A 19,710-nucleotide genomic window follows, 5' to 3' on the forward strand; every position below is an offset into this window, starting at 1 on the left:
TTTAAAGATTTTATTTATTTATTCATTAGACAGAGAGAGAGAGAGGCAGAGACACAGGCAGAGGGAGAAGCAGGCTCCATGCAGGGAGCCCGACGTGGGACTGGATCCCGGGTCTCCAGGGTCACGCCCTGGGCCAAAGGCAGATGCCCAACCCCTGAGCCACCCAGGCTGCCCATAACTGAAATTCTATATTGCAAAAACTGAATTAATTTATGCAACATCGATGAATCTTGAACATCATATTGAACAACATAAATAAGAAGGACATGCTTGGAAAGCATGTATGACATATTTTTCCATATATCTTGCTAAACAAAGGGAATTAATTATTCAGGATTGTTAATGCTTAGGGGAAACCCAAGAATTTCATCTCCTAGGATAGCTTCATATGGAGCTTAACTTATACCTCCTGCAGATTATTACATTCTGCAGTAATATTTGGCACAAGTTATTTTTTCAAGTGTTATCCATGGCTTTCGTATTTCAATGTTTAATACTCTAGCAAAGCTCATTCTGTTTTTGTGTTTTTTGTTTATTTTGTTAGCAAAGCTCACTCTTAAACATGGGATCCTATAACAATACTCAGTTGACATCAATAATGGCAGAATAAGGGAAAGTACCACTTAGCAAATCTGAACAATACGGTTTTGTTTTATATTTCATCCCATTACCTCACAATTTAAGGAAGAAATATGAAAGTCTTATACATTTTTTTTTCTTTTCTTTCTTCCATCAAACAAAATAGTCTGGTCATAAGGAAGAATAAATCCAAGTAAGAATTTTAAAGAACCCATTTTGCAAAATGAAAAATGTTTAAAAAAGTAGTAAATAATATTTGATTTGATTTATTATAACCATATCTTCAGAAAGTTCAGTGTATAATTAAACAGGCATTATATTTTTCTTATCAGTTCACAGTGCCAGCCATAGATTACAACCCATGTCATAAATCTTCCTTATAGAAGGGAGAGACTATTACACTAGAAAGATATAAATGAGTAGGTAGTATTTTTTTCTTTAATTTTAAAGCTTACAACAAGTTTCTTCTAGGTTTTTCAGCAGGAGTACATTGTATTAAGTTTGTTAGGGCTGCCATAATAAATACCACAGACTGAGTAACTTAATAGAAAAAAATTTAAAAGATTTTATTTATTTATTTATTCACGAGAGACACAGAAAGAGAGAGAGGCAGAGACATATAGGCAGAGGGAGAAGCAGGCTCCATGCAGGAAGCCCGATGCAGGACTCAATCCCGGAACCCCAGGATCACACCCTAAGCCAAAGGCAGACACTCAACCACTGAGCCAGCCAGGAGTCCCTAGAAATTTTTTTCTCCACAATTCCGGATGCTTGAAGTCCAAGATTTGGTTTCTCCTGAGGCCTCTCTACTCATCTTTTCACTGTGTCCTTACATGGTTTTTCTTTTGTGCATGCATCCCTAGTGTCCATGTGTCCAAATTTCCTTCTCCTCTAAGGACACCAGTCAGATTGGATTTGGGCCTACCTTAACAGCTTTATTAAACTTAATCACCTCTATCATGGCAGCATCTCCAGATACAGTCACATTCTGAGGTATTGGGGGTTAAGGTTTCAACACATGGATTCGGAGGAGACATAGTTCACTGCATAACAATGATTTTGAAAGGTTTGAGAGGAAATAGAAAGGTTTGGGAGATAATTTGGTACAGTTATTTACTTATATGCACCTGGAGTGCAGTTCACCCTCAGGAAGTGTCATTAAAATTATAATGAAGTGATTTTTTCCTTCAGTTCAAGTCAGCCAACATTTATTGAGCATGTGCTCTGTCCAAGGCACTGAGTATAAGGAATAAGAGAAGTAATTAAGATGTGTTCATCTTGGGCGCCTGGGTGGCTCATAGTTGAGTGTCTGCCTCTGGCTTGGGTCATGGTCCCCAGGGTCCCAGGTTGAGTCCCGCATCGGGCTCCCTGCAGGGAGCCTGCTTCTCCTTCTGCCTATGTCTCTGCCACTCTCTCTGTGTCTCTCATGAATAAATAAATAAAATCTTAAAAAAAAAAAAAAAAAGATGTGTTTATCTTTCCTCAAGAAGCATTTGAATCTGATATGGGAGAAAAGATGTGTATACAGAGACCATACTACTAGATACAATTTTTAAGTGCTTTAAGAAAGGTATAAAAAGTGCTATAAGAACATGAAAGAGGAAAAAAAAAACATGGAAGAGGAGGAAATTCCTTGGAGGTTACTCTTTACTTTCTTAATTTTTTTTTAAATACTCTTTGCTTTCTATGTTTATCTTCATCTATTCAGTTGTCCAGGTTTAAGGTGGGAATGACACACAAAACAAGTACTGAATCAACGGTTTTCAGGTTTCCATGTGTTCATTGGTAGATTGTGCTTACCCTTTTTTGATATTAGTGATTTTATTTAAAAAAAAAGTCTAAGATTTTTAAAAATAGTTTTATTTTTATTATTTTAAAAGCAAAATATGGAGGCAGCTCGGTGGCTCAGTCAGGTAAGCATCTGCCTTCAGCCTGGGGTCTTAGGATCAAGCCCCACATTGGGCTCTCTGCTCGGCAGCAAGCCTGCTTCTCCTGTTCCCACTGTCTATTCCCTCCCCCCCAAATAAGTAAATAATCTTTTTTTAAAAGCAAAATATGTTTATACTAAGAACTTAAGAAAAATGTCTACATGAGAGAACTTAGTGATAGGAGAATGAGATATGTGAATATATGTATTTGTCAAAACAAACATCTGTGCATTTCACTCTATATAAATTATGCCTCAATTCTTTATATAAAGTTTAAAGAGGGAAATAAAAATCACCAGTAATGTCACCACTGAAAGATAATTGCTATTAAAAGACTTTATATATGCTTATAGACTGTTTTCTGTGCATATGCACAGAGATGCATAATTACCCCCACAAAAATTGGTCACATCAGACAAAGAAAGATTTCTGGTGCTTTCTGCTCTGTCATATTCCCAGAATCTAACACATTTGTCTTTTGTTACCATCCCTATAGTTTGTTTTAATTTTTTTTAAAGATTTTATTTATTTATTTATTTGAGAGAGAGAGCACGCTCACGCAAGCATGAGCTAGGGGAAGAGGCAGAGGGAGAGAGAAAAGGAGAAGCAGACTCCACCTGAGCAGGGAGCTCCAGTGCAGGGCTCTATCCCAGGACCCTGAGATCATGACCTGAGCTGAAGGCAGACACCCAACCGACTGAGCCACCCAGGTGCCCCAGGAAATGTAGAATTTAAATTAAAACAATAGTTTGTTTGAATCAGGAGCCAAACAAGGTCCACTCATTAAGCTCTTTTTTCAACTGTAGTGGGACAATATTTTATTGACGAAGAAAAGCACTATTTAGTTTAACCTCAATTACCCTTTTGTATAAAATTCAAGTAACATTACACTTACCACCTTTTTAACAAAATGGAACAAATCTTTCTAGTTGTGTTATTTAAAATTTTGTATTTATTTTTAGAGAGACAGAGCAGGGGCAGGTAGAGAAAGAGAGAGAGAATCTCAAGCAGATTGCAATGTTGAGTGCAGAGCTGACTTGGGGCTTGATCCCAGGACCCTGAGATCATGACCTGAACTGAAATCAAGAGTTGGACCTTAACCAACTGAGCCACCTAGGTGCCCCTAGGTTATGCTGTTTAAAAGTAAAACATAGGGATGCCTGGGTGGCTCAGTGGTTAAGCATCTGCCTTCGGCTCAGGGAGTGATCCTGGAGTTCCAGGATCGAGTCCCACATCAGGTTGACTCTATGGAGCCTGCTTCTCTGTCTGCCTATGTTTCTGCCTCTCTCTCTGTGTCTCTTATGAATAAATAAGTAAAATCTTTAAAAAAAAATAAAAGTAAAACATAATATAATTTTACTTAAATTTAACATAAGAAAAAGAAAATGAAGTGAAACTAAAGGAATTATTAACTTCAGACATTTCTTTATTATAAGAGATACCTCCTAAAACACTGCTTTCTAAGCTTAAGAAAGATTATTAAGAGGTTAGGGTCATTTTTCTAACTAAATGTTTCAATTTTGGACAATATCCACTGACTTCTTGCTATAAAAAATAAAAGTTAATATCCCTCCTACACTTTCTCCTGTATTTCTCTATCTTTATTCATTTACTTCCAAATTTTTAAATTATAAATTTATATGACTTTTTTTTTTTTTAAGATTGTATTCACTCATGAGAGACACAAAGAGAGAGGCAGAGACATAGGTAGAGGGAGAAGCAAGCTCTTTGCAGGGAATCCAATGCGGGACTCCATCCCAGGACCCAGGATCATACCCTGAGCTGAAGGCAAGAGCCCAGCCGCTGAGCCACCCAGGTGTTCCTTTTTTTTTTTTTTTTTTTTTTTAAGATTTTATTTATTTATTCATGAGAGACACACACAGAGAGAGGCAGAGACACAGGCAGAGGGAGAAGCAGGCTCCATGCAGGGAGCCCAATATGGGACTCGATCCCGGGACTCCAGGATCAGGCCCTGGGCTGAAGGCAGGCACTAAATTGGTGAGCCACCCAGGGATGCCCATCTGTATGGCTTTTTTAAATTGAAATATAATTGACATATAACATTAGTTTCAGGTACACAACATAATGATTCAATACTTGTACACAAATGATCACCATGGTAAGTCTAGTTAACATCTTACATTACCACACAGTTAAAAATTTTTTTTTCTTGTGATGAGAACTCTCAGCAACTTTCAAATTATGATACAGTATTATCAACTATAGCCATCATGCTGAGCATTATATCTCCAAGACTTATTTATTTTATTTATTTTATAACTAGAAGTTTGCACCTCTTGACCCTCCCTCACCACCTTACTCACTACCCCTGGCAACCCCTGGTTTGTTTTTAATTCCACATATACGTGAGATCATACAGTATTTCTCTTTGTCTTATTTTTCTTTATTTATGGAGTATTTATACTTCTCAGACTCTGAGTTAAATATTTTATATATGTTACTTCATTCTAATGATAGCACTATGAAGTCAGTATTATCTCTATAAAATAAGTGGAAAGCGGGATGTCTGGGTGGCTTAGTCATTTGAGTGTCTGACTCTTGATTTCAGCTCAGGTCATGATCTCAGGGTCATGAGATCCAGCCCTGCTTCAGGCTTTGCACGGAGTTTCTCTGTCCCTCCTCATCTAACCTTACCCCCACCCCCGGAGTGCATTCTCTCTCTCTCTCTCTCAAAATAAATAGATAAATATTAAAATACATACATACATACATACATACATATTTATATATTAAACAATTGGTAGAATTTGAAAGCTTATTGAGTATTTGATAAAGTGAAAGAATTCTTATTAATTTTTAAGTGTGATATTAGTATTAACACTTCTTTTAAACCTTTGTACGTTGGGGAGAGTATGGTAATATTTTTATAGATGGTATGTTACAATAACTTGGATTTACACTGAAATAGTCTGGTGAGTGGGGAGAGTTATAGAAGAGAGAAGATTATCCTGGTAGCTATGGAAGCCAAATGATGGATATATAGAGGTTCATAATCTTTCTGCTTTGTGTATGTTGGGAACATTAAGCCAAAAATGTTAAAAAGAAAAAAAATGATATTTTCTTAACTACATGATTCCATTTTACACAATATCTTATTAACTTCCTGTTATGAAAGATGGTGAAATTACCACTCTCACAGTTTGTTCTACCTCTATTCCCCAGTGTTTTATGAAAACTTATATACATTCTGTTGTTTCATAATTCACACAAAGCTGTTCTCTGAAGGAAAGCTCCAAAATTAAAGTTGGGGAAGAAGCATATGGGAAAATTAGTGGTTAGGAGAGAAAAAATATGTATTGTATGTATAAAGAAATATCTGGTTTTATATATGCCCAAAATATGATGAAATTTATGAGTCATTTTAATTTTCTTATGATTTTTTCTTTACAAATACTCTAAAATATATCTATACTATTTAATCAAGGAGAAAGCTATTTGAAAACTAAATAAATCTGCATTTACTTAGTTTTGCTTTTCTGATATTTGATACTATAATTGCCTTTAAGGGTTTCTAAATCTATTTTAAGTTATTTGAGGGCAGCCTGGGTGGCTCAGCGGTTTAGCGCCACCTTCAGTCCAGGGCATGATCTTGGAGACCCGGGATCTAGTCCCCCGTCGGGCTCCCTACATGGAGCCTGCTTCTCCCTCTGCCTATGTCTCTGCCCCTCTCTCTCTCTCTCTCTCTCTCTCTCTGTGACTGTCATAAATAAATAAATAATTTAAAAAATATATATTTTACAAAATAAAAATAAAAGAGGAATTTAGTTCAAATCTTGAAAGCTACTATTTCAATAGAGGACTTTAAAGAAAAACAGTAAACTATTTCTAAAGTAATTTTTTAGAGGTAAAAAATTAGTCTTGCTTGTATAATTTTCTGATAATTTTTTTTTCTGGTAATTCTTGGCATAAAAATAGAGATCACTATTCAGACATTGGGCATATTAGAAAAAGGCTTTAAAAAAAAGAAAAAAAAAGAAAAAGGCTTTAAGAAGACATACTAAGATTCCTTCTCTTATGGAAACTGAAACAGTTTTAAGTTGAATCTTCAGATTTGGAGAGAGAGAAAGATTCTTTTTTTTTTCTGAGATTTTTCCTAATAAAATGATACTTTCTCCATGTAGGTAACTTGGAAAAATTAGAATACCATTTTTTTAAGCAGCCCCATTTTTAAAAGTAAAGTGTTTTACATAATTGTGATAATCTTCAATACACAATTACGTATTTGGCTGTTTTTCATTAAACTTCATCATAATTTTCTTTTTTTTTCTTTTTATCATTTTATTTTTAAATAATCTCTACACCCAACATGGGGTTCAAATTTAAAACTTCTGAGATTAAGAGTCACATGCTTCAACTGAGCCAGCTAGGTGCCCCCCCATCATAAGAATTTTCTAACATTATTTTTAAAAATTCCATGTAAACATAGTTTTTAATGATGTTTTAAGTTTCTTTGTTTTCTGTTTTCTTTTTACCCCGAGCAGGCGATTTAAAATCAATAACCTTCAGAGTTGTTTTAAGGCATGTCTTTAAGGAAGTTTGCATAAAGAGTACTTGACTAGAAGGAAATTCAGCACAAAATGTTGACTATTTGAATTTATTGAAATCTCATTGCCCTAACAACAAAATGACATTATAAAAATTGTAAATATGTGGGGCACCTGGAAAGCACAGTAGGTTAAGCATCCAACTCTTGGTTTCAGCTCAGGTTGTGATTTCAGGGAACCCCCGGTCAGGGTCTGCATTCAGCAGGGTATCTGCTTAGGACTTTCTCTCCCTCTGCTTCTGTCACTTCCCCACATCACATGTATGTACACTCTTTCTCTCAATCTTTTTTTAAAAATGTAAATGTGTATAATCTTCAACCCAAAATTTTTCTAGGAATTCATTCAACAAAAACACACATAATGAACATTTCTTCATAGCATTTTTTTTGAAATGACAAAAAATTTTAAGCAAATGTCACCAGCAAAGTCTTGAAAAGATAAATTATAGTACATCTAAAGTGCAATACTGTGTAGCCATTATAATGAATGAGGTAGATCTGTATTTACTCATGTGGGAAGATAGCCAAAATAATGGGCAAGTGAAAAGTTGTCACTCAATATGATCTTGTTTCTGTAAAAAATATAATAAAGATATAATGTGTATATAAAATCTAGAAAATACACACTAGACTGTTACCCCTCCAGATAAACTTTCACTTTGTAAGTTATACATTTCTATATTATCTTTTTCCCTTCTTTTTTTTTTCTAGTAATTATTTATTACATTTCTAATTAAGACAAAACTGGGGCAGCCTAGGTGGCTCAGTGGTTTAACACCTGCCTTTGGCCCAGGGCCTGATCCTGGAGACCCGGGATCGAGTCCCGCGTTGGGCTCCCTGCATGGAGCCTGCTTCTCCCTCTGCCTGTGTCTCTGCCTCTCTCTGTGTGTGTCTCTCATGAATAAATAAATAAAATCTTTAAAAAAAAATTAAAAAGTTAAAAAAAATAATAATTAAGGGCAGCCCCAATGGCCCAGCGGTTTGGCGCCACCTTCAGCTCAGGGTGTGATCCTGGAGGCCTGGGATCAAGTCCCAGCATGGAGCCTGCTTCTCTCCCTCTCCCTCTGCCTGTGTCTCTGCCCCCCCCCTCTCTGTCTGTCATGAATAAATAAAATTTAAAAAATAATAAATAAAAAATAAAGACAAAACAAAGTTCACTATTCAAAGATCTCATTCTGCCATACCTTCAGGATTCTCTTTTGGTCATGAGGCCGTGTGCAATTCCATTTATTTTAGTAGATCCTAAAATTTTTCTCTTCTCGTTTCCCTCACATGTATAGCCTTATATTACTAACTAAATTTAATGACTAAATGGTGAACTTTAGTATGCATATGCTAGATCATCCTGCATACTAAAGCATTGGCCCTTTAACAGAGAATCTTTATTATAGATGGTTTGAGAATTCACAAATACAGCTAGATATATTTATTTAAAGGAATATGGATATCAGAATTATAATTATTTTTAAAAACTCCATGTGTATTTTTATTTATTTTTTTAAGATATTACTTATTTATTCATGAGAATACCCAGAGAGGAGAGAGAGAGAGGCAGAGACACAGGCAGAGGGAGAAGCAGGCTCCATGCAGGGAGCCTGACATGGGGCTCGATCCCCCATCTCCAGGATCGCAACCTAGGCTGCAGGCGGCGCTAAACCGCTGAGTCACCGGGGCTGCCCTTATTTATTTTTTTTAAGATTTTATTTATTTATTCATGAGAGACACAGAGAGAGAAGCAAAGACATAGGCAGAGGGAGAAGCAGGCTCCCTGTGGGGAGCCCGATGTGGGACTCGATCCCAGGACCCTCGGATGATGACCTGAGCCAAGGCAGGCGTTCAACCCCTGAGGCACCCAGGTACCCCTTCATGTGTATTTTAAAGCTCTTTTCTATTACGATGCATGACTCGATAAAAAAAGTTTTAAAAGACTCATTTGGGGAGTTTTACATTAGATACTATGATGGGAATGATATTTTAAAAACAGTTTCTACATCCTGCCATCCATTGTTTATTTACATTGCTTCTCATTTACAGTTCTATTGACAATCTGACATCACTGTTACTGTAACAGAAGTTACATGATCAGGAAGAAATGAAAAAACAACCAAACCAGTTTCCTCTAATTGCTTTAATACTGGCTGATGAGTTTGTACACCTGTTGAGATTTATAAAATCACCAAGTTATGCCTAATAAATTATATATCCTGAAGAAATTTATAGTTTAGCCTTAATTAGGCAGCTAAGTTGTGTAAAACCAAGGATTGGGGCACCTGGCTGGCTCAGTGGTTGAGTGTTTGCCTTTGGCTCAGGTTGTGATCCTGAGGTCCTAGGATCCAATCCCCCATCAGGCTCCCCACATGGATCCTGCTTCTCCCTCTGCCTGTGTCTCTGCCTCTTTCTCTGGGTCTCTCATGAATAAATAAATAAAATCTTTTTTTTAAGGGATTAATCTTTTAAAAAACCTACTCCCTCCGTAAAGAGGAGTTATAAATACAACTCTCTTGAAGTAGCCATGAGGTGGGTCATACATAGAACTAATCCCAGCTTTGAATCTAAGATCAGGCCCTTAGGAAATATGGATAGGTCTAAGGATATTCGTGGTTCAAACTGAGCTTTTGCCAGGTTAATGTTACTTACTTTCAGTCATAAATTTATGCTGTCAAGAAACATTATTGAGAAAGACTATGTATTAGAAATTCTCTCCTTAAGGAATTTATAGTCTAACTATAACTGAGGACAGTTGATTACAGCATGATAAAAATAAATGATAAGGGAGCAGTATATATAGGCACACCCAGGTGAGGAACCTAAACTAGAGGGTGGAATAGAAGGAAAGACATTGTTAGAGAAGGTATATGGAAGATGTCATCCCTATGTATAGGGATCCTTAAGAACAAGGAGGAATTAGGGAAAGAAGGGTACTGGTTCTTTTAGACAGAACAGTGTGTACAAAGGCCTGTAAGCAAAAATGATATATTAAGAGTACTTAACATAGTTGTCAGGGTGCTCATCTGCCTCAGTCCAAGAAGTATGCGGTCCTTGATCTTGGGGTTGTGAGTCTGAGCCTTATGTTGGGTTTAGAGATTGCAAAAAAATAAAATAGTTCTGGAAATCTGGAGCATGGTGTTCTAGGGAAAAGAGGCCAAGGTGAGACCAGTGAGCAGCCTCCTGGCTTGAGTGTTACACTAAGGAATTTGGACTTGACTGGGAGGAGCATTTGAAAGATTTTTAAGTAGAGAGGAAGAGAATTATATCATTAGATTTGAGCATAAAGATCATCCTGGCTATAATGGGAAAGCTGGTATTGGAAGACCTCTGTCTCTAGCAGTATCATGGGCAGATATTATATCTTGAATAAATTTAATTTCTAAAGTACTATTGGGCCTTTGGAAAGTAAGAAATCTTCAGGGTCCCCAAACAAACACCAAACTTAAAATCCTAGAGGTGAGCAATAAACAAACATGAAAACCAGATTGCCCTGGGACAAATTACCAAATCAGTCCTGAGATCCTGGAATTGGGTAGTCACAAATAAACCTCAGAGTCAAGATAAAATGGGGAAGCTAGGTTTAAATGTGGTTCCAGTTGGGAATGCATAGCTGGCTCAGTCAGTGAAACATGATACTCTTGATCTTGGGGTTGTGAGTTTGAGCCCTACCTTGGGTGTAGAGATTACTTAAAAATAAAATCTTTTTAAAAATGAATGTGGTCCCAGTTGTGTGGAGTCCCCCAATACCCTCATGCCTGACTCTCAGCAGAAGCAAATACAGATCTCCTTTCTGAAAAAAGACATCTTTAATTTAGGCCTTCAGGATCTCACATATTCACAAAAAATTGAATATGGGCCACTTCTTAATCAAATATCCAACATACAAAGAATCAAATATCCTGAGAAAGATTCAGCAGAAATCACAAATAGGTCATTCATAGACCTCAGATATTAAAATGATCAGACAGGGGCACCTGGGTGGCTCAGTGATTGAGCATTTGCCTTTGGCCCAGGTCATGATCCTGGGGTCCCACATCAGGCTCCCCGGAGGGAGCCTGCTTCTCCCTCTGTCTGTGTCTCTGCCTCTCTCTGTGTGTCTCTCATGAATAAATAAACAAAATCTTTAAAAAAATAAAATGATCAGTCAACATAAAATATCTATGACATTAAAAAAAAAAATCACAAAATGAACAGCGAAAAGAAATCACAAATGACCAAGCAAATGTGAAAAATAACTACATAGAACTTTTTGAAATGAAAAAAAAAAATCAAAGTTGAAATCAAAATCTCAAAAAAAAAAAAAATCAAAATCTCATGGAGAGTTTAGCATATTAGATACAGATGGAGAGAGTAAATTGGAAGCCAGATATGAATAATAACTCTTCAAAAAGCAATTTAGAGACAAAAGAAATGGAAGATACAAAAGAGAGGTTAAAAGACATGGAGGTTAGAATAAGTAAGATTGATGTCCCAGAAGGAAAAAATAAAATGGAGGAGAGATAAAATTCCTAAAGAGAAGAAGTGAGAATTTTTGAAAATAAGAAATGAACCTATAGGTACAGGAAGCATATGCCAAACAGGATGAGTAAATTCACACACAGTCTGCAAAACTCTAAGAGACAGATGTGAAAGGACTGAAGATTAAAAGACAATTCACCTACAAGAAACCACAATCAGTAAGAATGATACATTTCTCACTGCAACAATGGAAGCTAGGAGAAGAGGGCTTAATATCTTCAATGTGATACGAGAAAACTATCAACCTAGAATGTTACATCCAGAGAAACTATCGTTGAAAAACAATGGTAAAATAAAGACCTTTCAGATAAAATAGTTTGCCTCCAACAGACTTTCACTTAAGGAAATTCTACTTTAGAAAGAAGGAAAATAGTACCAGAAAGGAGGTCTAAGATGCAAGAAAGAATAGCGAGCAAAGACATCGGTAAGCATCTGAGTAAATCTAAACAAGTACTACCTATGTAAAATAATGATAGTGCTAATAATAATGTCTAACATGTGAGTTAAAAAAAAAAAGATAAAATATTGGTCAGCTAGAAGAGTGGTTAAATATTCTTTTTTAAATAATTAGATTTTGTATTAATTTTTAATTGTCATGCATGTTAAAATTTTGAGGATAACTTTCCTAAAGAAAAGAGAGAACAGGGACGCCTGGGTGGCTCAGTGGTTGAGTGTCAGCCTTCAGCTCAGGTCCTGATCCTGGGTTCCTGTGATCGAGTCCCGCATTGGGCTCTCCACAGGGAACCTGCTTCTCCCTCATCTGTGTCTCTGCCTCTCTCTGTGTCTCTCATGAATAAATAAATAAAATCTTTATTTAAAAAAAAAGAAGAAAAGAAAGTAAGAAAGTACATAACTTCTAAATCAATAAAGAATGAAAGTGGAATTAAAAAAATATTATTAAGTCTTTACCACTATTTAGCTTTATAACCTCTGTCATGTCACAAAACCTCCATAAGCCTTAGTTTCCTCATCTTTAAAATGTGGATAGTAGGGGCGCCTGGTCTGCCTTTGTCTCTGGTTATGATCCCGGAGCCCTGCGTTTGGCTCCATGCCCAGCAGAGTCTCCTGCTTCCTCTGACCCTCTTCTGGTGCTCTCTATCTCTCTCAAGTAAATAAATCTTTAATAATAATAATAATTATTATTATTATTATATATGCACAGTAGTACCCCCTTATCAAATTGTTGTGAAGATGTGATCAGATAGTGCATGCAAAAAAACTAAACACAAATCTATATAATATCAAATTGTTGTGAAGATGTGATCAGATAGTGCATGCAAAAAACTAAACACAAATCTACATAATAAGTATTCAATAAACATTAGACATTATTGCTATTAATAGTAACTTATGGAGCACCTGACTGGCACAGTTGGTAGAGCATGAGGCTCTTGATCTTGGGATCATGAGTTCAAGCTCCACATTGGGCATGGAGTTGTTTTGTTGTTGTTTTTTTAAGTTTAAAATTCAGTAAGTAAACAAGTAAATAAAATAAAAAATTTTAAATAGTGATCATTAAAGGTGATCTTTAATGATCTTTAATGACTTTAAAGCCATGGTAGAACCTCCCTGCCAACATCTCACCCAGCTTCTCTCCCTTGAGAGGGAGTGCTACCCAAAGATGGCTAGAATGTTGAACAGTTCTAATAACTCTGATGGATCTTCTTGTGTTAGTCATAACTCCTTGCTCAGAACCTTCAGGACTAGGGCAGCCCCAGTGGCGCAGTGGTTTAGCGCCGCCTGCAGCCCAGGGCATGATCTTGGAGACCCTGGATCGAGTCCCACGTCAGGCTCTCTGTATGGTGCCTGCTTCTCTCTCTGTCTCTATGAATAAGTAAACAAAATCTTAAAAAAAAAAAAAAAAAAAAAAGAACCTTCAGGACTGAATATTGCCTTTCAGTAAAAGTTAAGAGCATCAAGACTTCCCACAGCCCAGCCCCAACCAATTTGATCTCCTGTCATTGAGTTAGATCTCTAAACATATGTAATGTCTCTTTCCTTTATACTTTTGCTTAGAATGCCCTTTTGAAAAATAGTAGAGTTTGGATGATTTCCTTCATCTTCATCTGGAAAACCCTCCCTTCTCTGCTAAATTCAACCTATTCTTGAAATCCCACTTCAAGTCCCATTAAAGCTTCTGACTAGCCCAAAAATGATATATGGTTTGAAAAACTAGCATCTAAATCAAATTCCCAGTCGTCATTTTTGCCTGTCTGCTGCTGCTTTTTCAATTGAGGTTTTGTTTAAAATTTGTATTCCTCACATTTGCATGATATTTCCAGTTAGATTTTTTGTTCCTTAAAATGGTTCCTTAAGACAGTCCTCCATAAGACAGTCCTCCTTAAAATGGTTCCTTAAGACAGTCCTCCTCTTTGTACCTCTATTATAACTCCTAAGGAAGAGAAAGTAGTATTTAAGTGCCTACTGTATGCCAGCCACTCTACTAAATGCTTTTTTATATATAACATCTAATTTATTCCTCACAGCAAACTTAAAAAGATAGATGTTAATGTCCCCGTTTTACAGATGAGGGCGTTGCACTTGAAGCTGGTTGAATAACGTACCCAAGGCACTTAACTAGTCCGTGGCAGAGCTGGGTTTCTACCACACCACCCATCAAATTAGCTTGCAAATAAAACATGTCTTGAGAGAGTAGTAAAAGGCTCAAATGGTTTATACATTTTTCTACTTAATTATATTCTACTCTGAAGTTTAGGGTGTCAATGGAAACATTTCCAAGAGGCCAAAATTCTTTTCAAAAATTAAAATTTGACGTACTAGTTATCAACTAACAGCTGAACTATGGGAATTCACAAGGAGCTTGAAGTTAGACAGAGAACCTTTATTTGGGGAGGTTTCGATTAAGAGAAAGCTTAATCCATCAGATCCATCAGAGTTATTCTATTCTCTCTTTCTCTCTCTCTCTCTTTTTTTTTTTTTTTTTAGATTTATTTATTCATGAGAGAGAGGGGGAGAGGCAGAGACACAGGCAGAGGGAGAAGGAGGCTCCATGCAGGGAGCTTGATGTGGGACTTGATTCCGGGACCCCAGAGCCCAAGGACCACGCCCTGGGCCGAAGGCAGATGCTCAACCACTGAGCCTCCCAGGCATCCCAGATTCTGTTCTCTTATTCTGTTTTGTGATCATGTAATGGGACATGAATTGCAACAAAGTGTCCTTAAGGTGCTTGTTACAAGTCCATAACCCTTTCAGAACATTCTTTCTCTTTTTCCTTTTCTAGGGTTACACATCTTTCTGGAATGACTGTATATCATCTGGCCTGCGAGGGGGCATCCTGATAGAATTGGCCATGCGGGGTCGAATCTGTCTGGAACCCCCTACCATGCGTAAGAAGCGACTACTGGACAGAAAGGTACAGCACCTCTGTGGACATCCTCCTAACTTATGAAAGGGTAGATACCAATGGTCCATTTTGGAGGAGTGGGAAGTTTTGTTTTTTTTCTGAGGGGCTTGAATTCATAACCCTGAGCTAATATCAAGAGTTGGATGCTTAACCAACTAAGCCACCGAGGTGCCCCTGGAGGAATGGGAAAATCTGAATAGTGAGATAAGATGATTATCACTCACTTAGCCATCCTATTGTCTAACAGATTTAAGGGAGGGAGGGAGAAATTCAAGTATCTGTCATCTACAGAGTTATAAGAAGTTTATGGTTTTGTCTTTTTTTAAGCAGAAAAGTCATTATTAGGATACTGTTGATTATTGCTCCCTCTATGTCTGTAACTGAAACATTATGAAATAGAATGTTATATAGGAGGGGGCAAACCACAGGTCAGGTGCAGTCTTTAACACTAGTCATGCTCAGATAACCATTAGATTTTTCTCCTTCCATTTAAATTAAGTCCATTCCACCATATGAGCTATAACCTCTGTCTCCATTTTTTTTACTATGTATTTTTTTCCACTTATAACTTTACTGTCATACTCAGAACTCTACCCAAACTATATATTTTTTAGGTATCACCAGCAGGCCCTATGTCCAGTGTGGTACTTGAACTCACAACCCTTAGACCAAGAGTCACATTCCCTGGGGCACCTGGGTGGCTCAGTTGGTTTAGCGTCTGCCCTTGGCTCAGGTCATAACCCTGGGGTCCTGGGATCAAGCCCTGCATCAGGCTTCCTGCTCAGTGGGGAGCCTGCTTCTCCCTATCCCTCTGCCACTCCCCTGTTTGTGCTAGCTCATGCATGCGGGCTATCTATCAAATAAATTTTTTTTTTTTAATTGATGAGAGACACACAGAGAGAGGCAGAGACATAGGCAGAAGGAGAAGCAGGCTCCTTGAGGGACTTGATCCTAGGACCCTGGGATCACAGCCTGAACCAAAGGCTCAAGCACTGAGCCACACAGGTGCCCCATAAATAAAATCTTTAAAAAAAAAGTCACATACTCTGCCAACTGAGCCAGCCAGGTGCCCTATCACCACCTTCTCTTTTGTCTTCAATTTATTTCTCTCTCTCTCTCTTTTTTAAAGATTTTATTTATTTATTCATGAGAGGCACACAGAGAGAGAGAGAGGCAGAGACACAGGCAGAGGGAGAAGTAAGCTCCACGCAGGGAGCCCAACGCGGGACTCGATCCTGGGTTTCCTGGATCACACCCTGGGCTGAAGGTGGCGCTGAACCGCTGAGCCACGGGGCTGCCCTTATTTTTCTCTTTTAACCTATATGTGGCATTTGGCATTTTTGACCACCTCCTCCTACTTGAAATTTTCTTCATTCTTGGCCTTTGTTATATTACATTTTCTTGCTTCTCTGGCTATGTGCTCTCTCTTGTCCTTCTCCATTCCTTAACATCTAAGTCTCAGTTTGTATCCTTTTGCATAAATTCCCATCCTTTTGGAGATATTTACCTTATAGCTTCATCTCTCACTTCCATGATATTAACCTATCAAATCCTAGGCCTGTCTTCTTTTTCTAACCCCAGGAACATATTTAACTATTAACTAGGCATTTCAATGTGGCTATCCCTTATCAGTTAAAACCAAATTTATCAACTTTTCCCCAAAACTGGCTTCCTTTCCTGACTTTGCTATTTTTATTAATCATTCCACAAGTTGGTTTCCTGACCCAAAGTTATTATTGAATATTTTCTCCATGACCATTTATATCCAGTTTGTCACTAGGGTCCACTTCAAATGTTATTTTTGTCTCCCTACAACTACCCCAACTAGATTTTAAACTTCTTGAGGACGGGGACAGTATAGTATGTTGCTTTGCATTTCCTACAACACTTAACCAATAATGTATATATGGTATACTGAAAGATCTTAATTTGAATTAAATGGATGAACCAGGGCCCCTTGATTCTTCTCTTAAAGGTACTGCTAAAGTCAGATAGCCCAACAGGGGATGTTTTACTGGATGAAACTCTCAAACACATCAAAGCAACTGAACCCACAGAAACCGTCCAGACATGGATAGAGCTACTCACAGGTAAAATGGTTCAAAAATCCCACACTTTGTAATCTTTATCCTACTAGTTCAAGAAAAGGAGTAGAAGAGTTCAAGCTACTAGGTAAGAAGTATATGGTTCACTGTTTAACTATATTGAAGAGGGACAGAAAAGGCATGGTTAATCAATACACAAAGTTTTCCAGAGCTTCATCTTATTTCTGCTACTCCAACCCATAAGCTCCCTAATGATATTTTTCATGAGAAATTTTTTTTAAAGATTTTATTTATTCATGAGAGACAGAGAGAGAGGCAGAGACATAGGCAGAGGGAGAAGCAGGCTCCATGCACAGAGCCTAATGTGGGACTTGATCTCAGGACCACGGGATCATGACCCAAGCCAAAGGTAGATGCTCAACTGCTGAGCCACCCAAGGCATCCCCACAAGAAATTTTTTAAACATCTCTTTGAAAAAAAATAAATAAATAAATAAATAAATAAATAAACATCTCTTTGATACATAATTCACACACCACATACCCATGGAAAGTACACAATTAAATGGATTTTAGTATATTCACACAATTGTGCAACCATCCTCACAAACTGAATTGAGAACATTTTCTTCACCCCAAAATAAACCCCATACTCATTAGCAGTTTTTCCCAAGCCTCCTGCCCAGCTGTGGCAGCCACTACTCTACATTCTGTCTCTGTGGATTGGCTTATTCTAGATATTTCATATAAGGGAAATGTACAATTTTTTGTGACTGGCTAAGATACAACATTTTTAAGGTTCATCCATGTTTTAGCATGTACCAATAGTTTGTTTATTTTCTTTTTTTTTAAGGGCAAGTCCAAAAACTTTATTTTTTTTTTTAAGATTTTTATTATTTATTCATGCAAGAGAGAGAGAGGAAGAGACATAAGCAGATGGAGAAGCAGGCTCCATGCAGGAAGCCCGATGTGGGACTCGATCCCTAATCCCAGGATCAGGCCCTGGGCCAAAGGCAGATGCTCAACAGCTGAGCCACCCAGGCGTCCCTCAAAAACTTTAATATAAGTAAGTAGACCTATGGCATAAAATTTTAGGAGAATCCTCCACCGGTCACTTTGAGGTCACAGCCAATGTCACCTTCTGGGACAAATTTTTTAATTGAAATTTGTACTGAGATACTTGGAGATTTACATGCAGTTGTAAGGGGTAATACTGAGAGATCCTTTATATACTCTGCTCAGAATTCCCCAGTGATAACCTTTTACAAAATTATGGTATGTTATGATCTATAGGATATTGACATTGATAAAATCCACCAATCTTATTAGAACTTCCCAAGTTTTACTTGACTCCTTTTTATCACTAACTAATATTTCATTGTATAGATATACCACATTTATATATCGATTCATCAGTTGATAGACATTTGGATTATTTCCACTTTTTCGCTATTATGAATGATGCTACTATGGACATTCACAGACATGTTTTTTATGGATATATTTTTTTTTTCTTTTTTAAGATTTTATTTATTTATTCATGAGAGACACACAGAGAGAGAGGCAGAGACACAGTCAGAGGGAGAAGCAGGCTCCACTCAGGGAGCCCTACGTGGGTCTCCATCCTGGGTCTCCAGGATCACTCCCTGGGCTGAAGGTGGTGCTAAACTGCTGAGCCACCTGGGCTGCCCTATGGATATATTTTAATTTGGGGGGACATATAGTTAACTTTTTTTATTGTGGTAAAATACATATAATCTTTATTGTTTTAACCATTCATAAATGTATAATTCAGTGACATTAAATGCATTCAAGGTGTTATGTAACTAATCACTTCTCTCTGTACCCAAAGCTTTTTCATCATCCCAAACATCCTTCTTAACTCCCCACTCCCCATTCTCTACAACCTCTTTTCTATGTGTTGTCTTTATGAATTTGCCTGTACTAGGTAACTCATATAAGTGGAATCATACAATATTTATCCTTTTATATTTGTCTTATTTCACTAAGCATAATGTTTTCAAGGTCTGTTCGTGTTGTAGCATATATCAAAATCTCATTCCTTTTTATGGCCACTGAGTAATCCATTGTTCAGATACACCACATTTGTTTTAATTCATTTGTTGATGGACACTTGGGTTGTTTCCACTTTTTAGGTATTGTGGATAATGCTGCTATGAACATTAATATACAAATATCTATTCAGGTCACTGCTTTCTACTCTTTTAGATATATACCTAAGAGTAGAATTGCTGGGTCATGTAATAGTTCTACGTTTTGAGAAACCACAAAATTATTTTCTACAAAGGATGCACCCTTTTACATTCTCACCAGCCATGCATAAGGGCTCCAGTTTCTCCACATTGTCATCAAAACTTGTTCTATTTTTTTGTTTGTTGGTTTGGTTTGGTTTTTAATTATAGTTCTCTTAGTAGACATGATGGAATATCTCGATTTGATTTGCATTTTCCTAATGACCAGTGATAAGCATCTTTTCATGGGTGTATTAGCCATTTGTATATCTTCTTTGGAAAAATGTCTATTCAAGTCCTTTGCCCATTTTTTAAATTGGGTTCTGTTGTTATTGTTGCTGAATTTTAGGAGTATTTTGTATTTTATGAATATACATCCCTATTATTATATATAATATGTAATATATATTAATATTATATAATATTAATCAGATCCATCATTTATAGTATTTTCTCCCATTCTGTAGGTTGTC

At 37.1% G+C, this 19,710-nt stretch overlaps 1 protein-coding gene across 2 annotated transcripts in view; it reads left to right on the plus strand.

Annotated features, from left to right (window-relative positions):
- The window catches only part of GOLPH3L (golgi phosphoprotein 3 like), a 62,141-nt gene that overhangs the window by 31,100 nt on the left and 11,331 nt on the right, over positions 1 to 19,710 (plus strand). For both annotated transcript variants that reach the window (XM_072766629.1, XM_025983014.2), the window contains 2 exons: positions 14,819 to 14,950; positions 16,917 to 17,031. In XM_072766629.1, the coding sequence (XP_072622730.1) occupies positions 14,819 to 14,950; positions 16,917 to 17,031 (247 nt within the window). The remainder of the gene's footprint in view (positions 1 to 14,818; positions 14,951 to 16,916; positions 17,032 to 19,710) is intronic.

The sequence above is a fragment of the Vulpes vulpes genome, chromosome 8 (assembly GCF_048418805.1).
Source record: "Vulpes vulpes isolate BD-2025 chromosome 8, VulVul3, whole genome shotgun sequence".
NCBI lineage: Eukaryota > Metazoa > Chordata > Mammalia > Carnivora > Canidae > Vulpes > Vulpes vulpes.